General features: G+C 37.1%; 1 protein-coding gene across 1 annotated transcript; it reads left to right on the plus strand.

Moving 5' to 3' along the window:
• The first annotated feature begins 516 nt into the window (after positions 1 to 516).
• LOC123322317 lies at positions 517 to 2,971 on the plus strand. The gene is made up of 3 exons (XM_044910260.1): positions 517 to 981; positions 1,919 to 2,197; positions 2,622 to 2,971. Exons 1-3 carry the CDS (start codon positions 588 to 590, stop codon positions 2,969 to 2,971), a joined length of 1,023 nt encoding a protein of 340 aa, XP_044766195.1. The 5' UTR covers positions 517 to 587.
• The last annotated feature ends 9,718 nt before the right edge of the window (positions 2,972 to 12,689 follow it).

Consider the following 12,689-nt stretch of genomic DNA (forward strand, 5'->3'; position numbering starts at 1 on the left):
GAATATTTTAGAGACAGCAGGCAATATGCTGATTGGTCGCAAGTCACTGAGCTGCTCCACATTACGTTTCTTTGGAATCGGCAAGACTATAGAATTTTTTCAACTTACTTCTCATTCAGGATAAATACGTTCCTGAAAATAGCGAAATTGATTATGACGATCATGATGATACACCCATTAAATATCATTATGTGCTAATCAAAAATTTATCTCGCCTTGTTTCCTCAAAACTTTCGAAAAATACGAAGAAAAAGTATATTTGTGACCTGTGTTTAAACTATTTCCTCACTGAAAACAATTTAAATGAGCATAAGAAATATTGCATGAAACATGATCCCTCATTGATCAAATTTCCTATTGATTCACATATTGAATTCAAAAATTATGTATACAAACAAAAAGTTCCATATATAATTTATGCGGATTTTGAATCATATTTGAAGAAACATAATTCATCTTCAACTACATTTTCAAAGTCATTTAAGTATCAGGAGCATATACCTATATATATGAGTGTGGGTTATTACTTAAAATGTAATCATGATTCATCTCAATCATTTTATAACAGTTATACTGGTGAAAATTGTATGAAATGGTTCAATGATGAATTAGAGATGATAGCAAATAAATTGAATATTGAAATAAAGAACATAAAACCTATGAAATCATATCCGAAAAATGGAATGTCTGATTTGTGCCATATATGTGAGAGGTCATTTACTGCTGGAGATGAATCTGTAATAGATCATGATCATTTCACGGGTGAAATAAGAGGACAGGCTCATAAGATATGTAATTTACAATATAAAAAATCATTTATGATACCAGTTGTCTTCCACAATTTAAGCGGTTATGACTCTCATTTCTTAATAAGAAATTTTTCTCAATTTGCTAAGATATCAGTGTTACCATTGAATAAAGAAAAGTATATTTCGTTCACAGTTCATCTTGAGGGACATCAAATTAAATATAGGTTTATTGATAGTGTGGCGGCGTAGTTGTACCCATGGTAGAAGAATACTTCATCTCACCATGGTGGTACCAAGGGTGGCCAAACGATGGCATCACTGCGCACGACGGTTGCGATCACAGGGTAGCATATACGTCTATTGCGGTGCAGCATACGCCAAACGATGGCGCCACCGGCGACGCACAACTCTATACCCTCGACGTAACCGGCGTTTATAGCAGGCACAAACTACGCTGCTTCGGCGATTGTCGTAGGTAGCTGCTAGGGTTCATTAACCTACCTAATGAGTCCGACCCTAGCAGTGGGACGAAACAATCACCCCAAGAGCACGCATTTCTTCAAATAGCGTGAACTCACCCCAGCACATACCGCCAAAGTGGTGACCCCGACGTGATGAGGGAGGGCCGTCTTAACGACGTATCCCAGAAGGCCAGACCGGTTGAGACAATAGCTCGCTCACAATGCACGCTCCCATCTCTGGTATTTCTGACGCTACTCTAGACGCCCTTTCCCATCTTCGTAAACGGCGGTACCCTGCCTACCGTATCGCATCGCTTCCCCAGTCAGCGCCGCTGGTGGGGGAGTGTTGTGGCGGCGTAGTTGTACCCATGGTAGAAGAATACTTCATCTCACCATGGTGGTACCAAGGGTGGCCAAACGATGGCATCACTGCGCACGACCGTTGCGATCACAGGGTAGCATATACGTCTATTGCGGTGCAGCATACGCCAAACGATGGCGCCACCGGCGACGCACAAGTCTATACCCTCGACGTAACCGGCGTTTATAGCAGGCACAAACTACGCTGCTTCGGCGATTGTGGTAGGTAGCTGCTAGGGTTCATTAACCTACCTGATGAGTCCGACCCTAGCAGTGGGACGAAACAATCACCCTAAGAGCACGCATTTCTTCAAATAGCGTGAACTCACCCCAGCACATACCGCCAAAATAGTATTCGATTTATGGAATCATCTCTTGAAAAGTTAGCAACCTACTTGAAACCTGACTCATTCATTAATTTATACTCACATTTTCCAAATTTAACTGCTAAACACTATAAATTGCTTACTAGAAAAGGTATTTATCCCTATGATTACATTGATAGTATTGAAAAATTGACAGAGACTACACTCCCATCTAGAGAAAAATTTTATAATAAATTGAATGATGAAGATATAACTGATGAGGAATATTCACATGCTCAACAAGTCTGGTCCATTTTTGATTGTAAAAATTTATTAGACTATTCCAATTTATATCTTAAAACAGATGTCCTTTTACTAGCTGATATATTTGAACAATTTCGTGTAAGTTGTCATACAACTTATGGATTAGATCCAGCTTGGTATTATACACTCCCGGGGTTTACGTTTGATTGTATGTTGAAATATACATCAATGAAATTACAAATTATCAAGGATATCGATATGATATAATTATTGAAGAGAGTATAAGAGGTGGAATAAGTCAGTGTTCTAATCGATATGCGAAGGCAAATAATAAGTATATGACTACATTTGATTCTGAAAAGTTATCATCATATATAATTTACTTTGATGTAAATAATCTCTATGGTTGGCAATGAGTCAGTTTCTTCCATATGATGAATTTGAGTGGACTAACACTAATATTGATGTGATACAAATTCCAGATAATGCTCCAGAAGGGTATTTTTTAGAAGTTGATCTGGAATATCCAAAACACCTACATGATATACATTCAGATTTACCATTTTGTCCGGAAAATCGAGTACCTCCAGGTTCAAAATTACCTAAATTGTTAACAACATTATATGATAAGAAGAAATATATTTTACATTATAGAAATTTGAAACAGACCTTAGAAAACGGAATGGTTCTCACTAAAATCCATAGGGTATTAAAATTCAAACAATCAGCATGGCGTAAATCTTATATTGATCTCAATACCGAGCTTAGAATGAAGGCCTCGAACGATTTTGAAAAGAATCTTTACAAACTAATGAATAATGGTTATGAATAATCATGGTTATCGGCGTAAGCTTGTATTTCCCTAGCTTTTTCTTTCCACCAGCTGTCCTTGATTTTTCTTATTTCTTGACGGACCTCGCGTTTTATGATATTAAAACATTTTTGGGCTGCAAAATCGCCAGGCTTGTTAATTGCTGTTTTCATCGCTTTGTGTTTTGCCTCCAGAAGGGGTGCGATATGAGTTTCTTTGTCGGCGAACCATTCTGGGGATTTTCGGGAGCGTTCTGTGCCCAGTATTTCTTTCGCTGAATTTGTTAGAGATGATTTGAAGCGAAGCCAATGACTCTCAATGTCTTCGTCATAATCCAATGGTGTTAGGCTTTCTTTGACGGCAGCTGTGAAGCTTTTCTCTGTAGAAGGGTTTTGTAGTTTGGAGATTTGAAGGCGCTCTCTTAGTAATTTTGGCCTGCGTTGGTATTTTGGGAGCATTGAGATCTTCATTCTCGAGATTACCAGCCTATGATCAGTCCAGCACTCCAGATCTGCTCTGGGTTTAGTGACCAACACCTCTTTGAGATCTTTTCTTCTCACGATCACATAGTCAACAGTATGCCAATGCCCTGAGCGCGGGTGGCGCCAGGTCCCCCTTGAATTGGGTCTCGTAATAAAGAAGGTGTTCGTTATACAAAGATTGTGTTCTGCACAAAGAGCCAGCAGACGTTCTCCGTTCGAATTAATGCTATCTGTGCCGTGTTTCCCTATTATTCCCGGCCATAGTTCTGAGTCTTGACATCTGCCCACTCTGGCGTTGAAGTCTTCAAGGAGGATAATTCGTTCCCGTTTTGGGATTTTACTTAATGTAGCAACGAGTGATTCGTAGAAAGTGTCCTTTGAGTTGTCAGAGGAATTCAAAGTGGGTGCGTATACTGCAATGATGTTCACAAACGTGTTGTTTGCTGCAGGAAAGCGTAGGGTCATTAAACGTTCTGAGATGCCAACTGGATTTTCGGTTAGTTTGGCGGCCAGGTCGTTTCTAATGGCAAAACCTACACCATGTTGTCTGATTTGGCCTTCTGGCAAGCCCTTCCAGAAAAAAGTATAAGCATGTTCTACCAAGCTACCTTCGTCCGAGAAGCGTGTCCCGCTTAAGGCAACTATTGCAATGGATGTTCGTTGCAGTTCCTTATCGATTAGGGCAGTACGCCTCTCTGGTCGGTCGGCCTTGGGGTTGTCTAGCAAGGTCCAGAGAATAATCGCATCCCTATAAGAATTTTATGTGCTGAATATTTTAATGCGCCGATGAACGGTTTCCGAGATATCGAATTTTGAACATTTAAGGGTGGAAATTCACCCCCTAGATCCCAAGGGAAGTGGATGAAATTTTCAGGGAATAATCGCATTCGTGTAAGAATTGTATATGTCGAATGTCTTTATGAGCAGATTAACGGTTTCCGAGATATCGAATTTTGAACATTTGAGGGTGGAAATTCAACCCCTAGATCCCAAGGCAAGTGGATTAAATTTTCAGAGAATAATCGCATTCGTGTAAGGATTGTATATGTCGAATGTCTTTATGGGCCGATCAACGGTTTCCGAGATATCGAATTTTGAACATTTAAGGGTGGAAATTCATCCCCTAGATCCCAAGCGAAGTGGATGAAATTTTTAGAGAATAATTACATTCGTGTAAGGATTGTATATGTCGAATCTCTTTTTGCGCCGATTAACGGTTTGCGAGATATCGAATTTTGAACATTTAATGGTGGATATAAACCCCGTCGACAATAACGGAATTACGTGGAATTCCCAAGAATCAGTCACATTCCATCAAATCTAGGATCCTCTTTTTCATTAGCTATGTGAATCGGCCTTATTCCAGCATAAATTTGACCTACGCTTCGCACGCCACTGGACACGGCGTTCGGGTGTTTCCATCAAACGGTCTCCCAGAAACGATCTGCTAGGTTCACGCCGGTAAACAATGTCATAGTATTGATGAAGCAATGGTGTCTTACTATGGACGTCACAGCTGCAAACAATTTATTCGCGGAAAACCCATTCGTTGGGATATAAGTTATGGGTTGGCGCCACGAAATCTAGTTATATCATCTGGTTCGATCCATATCAAGGAGCTTCCACAGTTGTGGAAGAAAAATACAAATATTTGGGGTTGGGAGCAAGTGTTATCCTACGATATGCCGATGTGTTGAAAGAAATTCAAGAGTAGCCGTACCATTTATTTTTCGATAACTTCTTCACATCGCTTCCACTTCTAAAAGAATTAGAAATGAGAAACTTGAAAGGAACAGGTACAATAAAGAACAAGAGAATACGGAATAGTGCGATTGAAAATTCTAAATCATTCAAAAAATATGACAGAGGGAAAATGTCTATCAAGTTAGCAAATGAGTCAATAATTGTTTGTAAGTGGAATGATACTAATGTTATTCTGCAGCTTCAAATTTCTTGACTTTACTGCCACCCAATAGAGTGAGAATATATCACGTAAAAAAAAATATATTCACATTGACCAACCCAAACTCATTCAACACTATAATGAAAATATGGGAGGAGTGGACAGATTAGACCAAAATATGGCTTTGAATTGTATTTCGATAAGAGGAATGAAGTGGTATTCCCCACTTTTTGCCCACTGCTTGGACATGGCCCTTCAAAACGCTTGGCAGCTGAATCGCACAAATAGTAGTAAACTAGATCAGCTATCATTTAAAAGAAGTATTGCAACAGGATTGCTGAAAACTCATAGAAAAACAACGAAAACAGGACCATCAAAGCACTCAAAGAGTTTACACGAATCTTCAAGATATGAGAGACTAGACCACTTGATTGTTTACCAGAATAAACAAACACGTTGTGGGGTGTGCCATAAAAATTCATTACTTATATGCATAAAGTGTAAAATAGCCTTACAGCCCAAAAGAAAGCTTTTATAGTTATCATACACTATAATTCAATAGTTTGTGTTCATTTATTACGCAATAAAATTAACTTCCTTAAAAACCTACTGTTCCTTTAAAAGAACACACCGAATTTTTTGTGAACAATAAGTACACAATAACAGAGGAATTATGAAAATTCTCCATGTAAGCTGTACTAGAAAATATTCATTTTTAAAATTGACAAAAAAAACATTCCAGGTCTATTTGGGTTAATGATAAAAACTTAATCAATGCTCCCAAAATTAATGGCCAGAAAATTGAACAAAAAGAATCCGTGAAATATCTAGGAATGGAACTTGATTCAAGACTAAATTTTCACAAAACATCGAAAACTCAGTGGGAAAAGCCTACGCGGCGGAAAAATATCTACATTCTCTATTGTACAAAAACAGTAAGTTGGAACCACAAAATCATCTATACTTCGTTAATTCGACCAATTATGGCATATTCTGCACCTGCCTGGTGTCACTTAAAACCAACACCTTTAATTGCAGAAATTCCAGAACCAAATATTGGGAATGATCTTGAATGAAAACAAATATACAAGAATAGTGACTCTCCACGATTCTACTGGAATTGTGACCATTGAGGATCACATAGATAAATTAGCTTCCAAATTTTATGAAAAATCATGTTATGTGAGCGATCCTGTCAGTCGGATAATAATATCGAAACGAAAAGCATGTTCTCCCTTACGAACAGCTGTCAATCTTTTTCAAAAATTATGAGCAGTATCCGAGTTCTTTCATTAATTGAAAGTGTATATTTAAATAATGAAAACACAATTCTAAAGAAATTGTAAAACCAAGACCAGGGTTTTTTACTTTTATTTCCCTGCAAAATTAATCACAATCACAGTATTCTATCACAATGTTAAATATGTTAATAATCTGAATTATTATAAGGTTTTGTACCGTTGTCCCAAAAATATAGGTAGAAATGTATATGTAGGAACTATCACTGGTGTTTTTTATAACATAAAAAAAAACAATTTTATTGTAAATACTGTATAAAGTATTTAGGATATATTCTTATTCATTCGATAAGACGTGTTTGCGGTTGCTCCCGATATATTGTGTTTGTTTGGTGTTTCGGTTTACATTTTCTCAGGAAAGAGTTGTGTAGCGGTGACAGCAAGTAGAGGGAACTATTAATTTCAATAAAGAAAGGATTTTTATTTTCGTTTGTTATTTTTACTGGATTTTGTTCTGATTCTTTTGATTGAATTCGCGGGAGGTGATACATGCAGATTTATCGGTGCATGTGCTGCGCTTCCTATGCGATATTATTATCGGAGACGTAGATTTTATTTCTGACAATACGAGGTGTGTTTGCTTTGTGAAGAGTATCTCTATTGTTTCATCCTTTTGCACCAGTGCACGAACACTTGCTTTGGAAAATATCGAGGGCACCATGTCTTGTATCAGATGTAACAATGCGTTTAAAGAGAATGCTGATAAGTTAATCCGGTGTGATGAATGCAGCAGATATGCGCATGTTGCATGCTCTGAATTGACAGCTGCGGAGCTGAAATGTTTCGAACTGCGTCCGAACAATAAGCGTCGAATTAAGTACATTTGTATCGAGTGTGAGCAGGGACTTCATCAGATCCCAAAGATTCTCAAACTAATAAATGATCTGAGAGATGATCAGCGACATCGGTGCCTCTGTGCCAGCTGATTGCGAGGTGATATAATCTTTACTTTCGGATCCCTAAATAACCTGTTAGGTTGTGCTATGTCTTAATCTGTTCACACTGAGCCATAATCGCAACCTGCGTGGTCATCGCCACAAGCTGTATAAGGAGAAATTCAGGACGGTGCAGAGGCAATGGTTTTTGAGCAACAGAGTGTTCGATGTATGAAACAGATTACCAAATGATGTCATCGAGGCAACAAGTGTGAACTTGTGTTGTAGATTTTATCGATGGTTTGCGTCAGTGTACCAGTGAGGTGTTTGGTTTCTTTTTTGTTTTTTTTTACATATCATATCCTTGTTTTAATTGTATACCTACATTTTTTGATCGGGATCAATATGTATATAGAATTTATATTTGTTTCATGAGTCGTATAGGTTATACCTCGACTCTTATCAATTCTGTAATAATAATAATAATATTGAATTAGTCTCGGACTTTAATGTCTGTAAGAATGTTTGTAAACGTTAACTTTTTAGGGTGGAAAAATCAATTTTTTTTCAGCACGAGTTACATATCCCAGCACATGGCAAGGATGCTGACCAAGCATCTACGAAGCATCCGTCTATGGAATCTTTCCGTTATTGAATCATTTTTTATTGTCATTTCAAATAATGTTCAGGGCAACTAATTAATCAGTCTTGACATAGACTTCGCGATTTATTGATTTATTATCATACATTGTAATATTTGAAATAAAATAATTTTTTTAATTACAATCTCTCCCGCAAAACTCAACTCACGCCATAGAGGGAAGACCTACATAAAAAATATTGATTTATTTTAAAAACAATAACATTAAGAAAAAAGCGAAAAGCCTCAAAAACTGTCTGGTACCAGTCTCAAATCTAAATTAAAAATTCAGGAAATATCGCATATTACAGATGGATGGATAAAACTGTGGCGTATAGCTACATTAAATATTTCACGTGGGCCATGAAAACAGCGTAAGTCTGATGGAGCCAGCAAATATATGGACACTTTCCAAAATGAGCTCAAACAAATTTTATTGAAGAGTGCAGAAAATTTCCAAAATAATTTTTGTCTCACATGTGGGGCTGAAAAGAGATCATCCCGCGTGCAGTGTGAAATTTGTTGAGATATTTCCACAGTGATTGCTGCCCCACTTCAGAAAAACTCTGTAAACTTTACAAAAATTATTTTGCAAAATGTCAATGAAGCAAAATCACTGTAATCATGCTGGCGCAAAATAATCTATTTACTGGGTTTTCCAGCAATTTCCATTAACTTTTATACCTATTACTTGAATCAAAATCAAATATTGGGTACCCACTCTATGAATTATTGTGACATTCCAGTGGGCGTAAATTTTGAAATTCTATTATATAGAATTCGAAAATCTCCAGTGGGGAGCAGGATAGATTGATTCAAAGCCAATTATGATAGGGTAATCATTAATGAATAACCTATTGTATACCGATTCGGAAAATGATCAGAAACGCACAAGAGAGCGCAAGTCAGCCAGTCTTCAGGTGGTGCAATTTCATGAAAAATTAGTTAACAAAAAACTGTTGTTCTATAGAGCAAGGAAGCAAAAGAGAGTCTTCTCATTGAATCAACCTCATGAACGAAATTAATGCATGGTTTTATTGTACAACCATTCATAATGACCATTGCTGGCAAGTTGAATGGTAGTCTGGTTTATCATTTTATCAGAGTTAATATGTTTTAGGATAGGAGTTGTAAAAATAAATTGCAATGAAATAATATAAGACAAAATCAAAATAATCTCGTTAGAAAAACTCTACTTGTAACATCACGTGATACGTCATCGAAAACTTCCAGTCGTTCAGCGGGCTACTAGCTCGGCCGCCTCAAAGCAACATGTTGAAAGGAAACCGGTTGAAAATAAAATAATTTCCCCGAATTCAAAATGTTGAATGTGAATGAGTGAATTCCTAAAATTAAATGGTATTTCCGGAGCCATTCGATTAAATTGAAATAACTCGTTTATCTGATGAAAGGCCAATTCCTACGCAATCCACTCCTAAAATTATTTAAAAATTTCATTGATATATGTTTATGTATAAACTAATTTTTTTTTTTTTTTAATATTGATTAACTAAAAAAATCCATGAACAAAAGCCGCCGGAATAGAGAAATACACATCAGTGCACCTGTTGAGATAGATGAACTTTGTTCAAATCGATCAATCGGTTGATATGTTGACATGACTGAGGAACAGCTCGAAATATTTCCGAGAAGAAACGGTTACTGTTGCTATGCAGTACAAGCAAGTCAGGAGACGTTTCTCGATTATAACATCGGAATATTTGTGTACGCATTCAGCATGCAGAACAGTTTAATTTTTGGACCGTCAGGTGATTCTCATATGATCAGGACATTTTTTATCAATGTACCCCAAACGGTGCCACATATCTAGATTTTAAATTATTCCAACTGTTCGTCAACTTCCGATTGACTTCGATGACATTTGGTTCCAACAGGATAATGCACCAAAAGTGACTGAATTTCTCCAAACGGCGTGTCATTTCTACAAATGGTCCAATCAAGTGGCCCTCCCAAACATCAGATTTATCTCCTAGTAAAATTTTTCATCACCTTAAATTGATAGAGCTACAAATTCCGATGAAAACAGTTTGGAAATAATCCAACTGTGAGCAATATAATTTCGAATATACTCAGAGATATGGGGTTATCTCTTCGGGAGAGCTATAAGTTCTGGTTTGTCTCACCAGCGTGGACTGTTTGCAAACTAAATAATTTATATTTGTGAACCTTCGATCTGCGATAAACGAGTTGATTTCAATTTTATTTTCCCTCCAGTTGTTTTTTTTTCTGTTTCGGAAAAATTTATTTCATTTTCAGTTCGGATCACGCCGGAACGGAAAGCGAATTTATGCGTACCTGGTAAGTTAAGGGAACAGCGCTCACTTATCGGCAACGGACAGCAACGGCCCATCGGCGGAATTTTCTAACGATAATTATTTCACCGTTAGTTCATTGCGTATCCACGAAAAAAGACGAAAAAGACGTCATTTGCTCAGTATACAGAATGAATGAAGACAGGCTCATTCTGCTTATTAGCGAATTCAGAGAGCTTCATGATCTGAGTAAGAAAACTTACTCAAATCAAGAAGTGAAAATCAACTCCAAGAAAGCTATGGCACAACCAGGTACTACGAAGTAAAAACTTGATATGTATATGAAACAAAAATACATTTGTGGGTGAGTCATGAAAAAACATATTCTTAACGTTGGTTCCTAACACCTCTTTGCACCATCTCCTTCGGGCAGTTTACAGAAATTTTACCGACAAGTGCGCGTTGGAACGAAAATTCGCGTTCCGTTCAGGCGTGATCTGTTACCTACGCGAACTTTTACGGTCACGTGCTGTTGCAAGGAGGGCGGATATTTTATCGGATTTTCTCCTTTGAACGATTTGCGCACTCTTCCCACGCATCGCAAGTCTATCTTCTCAGATTATTTTCCGAACAGGTATATCTTTTTGGAATAGGGTCCGTACGAGAATTTTCCATAATTTGTTGCTTTTCTTTCAGACAAAGCATTTTATTGTTTTTGAATTGAGACCTGGAATTTCCTATAATTTGTTGCTTCTTTTCAAGTTTTGATTCAGTGAATCGCCTTTATTTTGAGTTCATCTTTCACATTTACTGCTGGTTTTTTTTTTTCGAAGAATTTTTGCATTTCAGTTAATATTCAGAAATAACTGTTAAATTCATTGAAACACATGCTGGCCATGTAGATCAACTCCGCTCTAAACACTTGACTGAAAGTCAGCAAAAAATGATTGCTGGAGTTACAAAAGAAAGGGTCTTAGAAGATGCAAGGGTTATAGCAGATCATAAAATAGAACGTATTTATATACTCAACCGACGAGATCTTGCTTATATCATCCGAAAATTTGATATTATAATAATAATAATAATAAAAAAGTTTATTTGACCATAAAACCAAAATGAACACTTCAAATAATATTGTACAAACAAACTGAAATAAAGAGACAGAGGCTCACTTCTAAGAAGCTCACCTGTTAGTCTCACAACAGAAATACGATTCAAAGACAGCCACTACAAAAAATGGAAACAAAATAAAAAAAATTCTCTGGCCCAAATGGACATCATATACATCGAACGTTAAATATATCAGGATACACCAAGTGGAACTGCTCAACAAACGCACTTAAGTCAAATCTGGTAATAATTGTCACTTTAGGGAATGTGTATTTTATCTTCGTCATATTTTGTTATTAATAACGTTATGTATAGTTGTTCTGTTCAAACCGAGTAGCCACCGAATCACTTCCTTCTTGAATGTCACAGGGTCTCTCAAAGCTCTCAACGTAATTGGGATTGTTCCATATATTTTGGGAGCTAAATATATGCAAGATCTCTGACCTATCGTTTTCATCGTTTTACTCTCTTTATAGTGGTCGAGTTTGCGTCTAGTGGAGTAGTTATGATCGATTGGCCTAAGTTCAATTTTTCGTCTCTTTATGAGTGCTGCAATCTTCATGAAATACAGTTGCCTCAAATCCAGCACATGTGCGACTCTGTATATCTCGTCACTAGGAAACAGCATGCTATGACCGCAAATTATCTTCAGTATACATTTTTGAATGATATTCAATCTTTCTATATGCACATCATATGCTGCCCCCCAGCCCGAAATACCATATGTCAACAGCGACTGCACCAAGCCAAAATAAACCATCCTTAGATATTTCAGATTGAGTTGTTTTTTGAGACGTTTGAATCTATGTAATAAGCCGCGCAGTTTCTTTGCTAGTTGTTCGCAGTGGTACTCCCATCTCATATGTCTATCTACGGTGATCCCAAGGTACTTGACGAATCCATCTCTGCTCTCCAATATGGTTGTTCCATTTCTCGCTTTTATTGGCCCTATGTTTGGTAGACCATTTTCATAGGATGTAAATGGTAGATAGCAAGATTTTTCCATATTGAGGGTTAACTTATTGTAGCTCAACCAATCTGAGATACTCTGTAAATCCTTTTCTGCTTTTAATTTAAGTTGTTCCCAAGATTCTGCTTCATAAGAAATCGAAAGGTCATCAGCAAAACTAACGATACTTCCAAAGATGTTCATATTCA

This window comes from Coccinella septempunctata, chromosome X (genome assembly GCF_907165205.1).
Source record: "Coccinella septempunctata chromosome X, icCocSept1.1, whole genome shotgun sequence".
NCBI lineage: Eukaryota > Metazoa > Arthropoda > Insecta > Coleoptera > Coccinellidae > Coccinella > Coccinella septempunctata.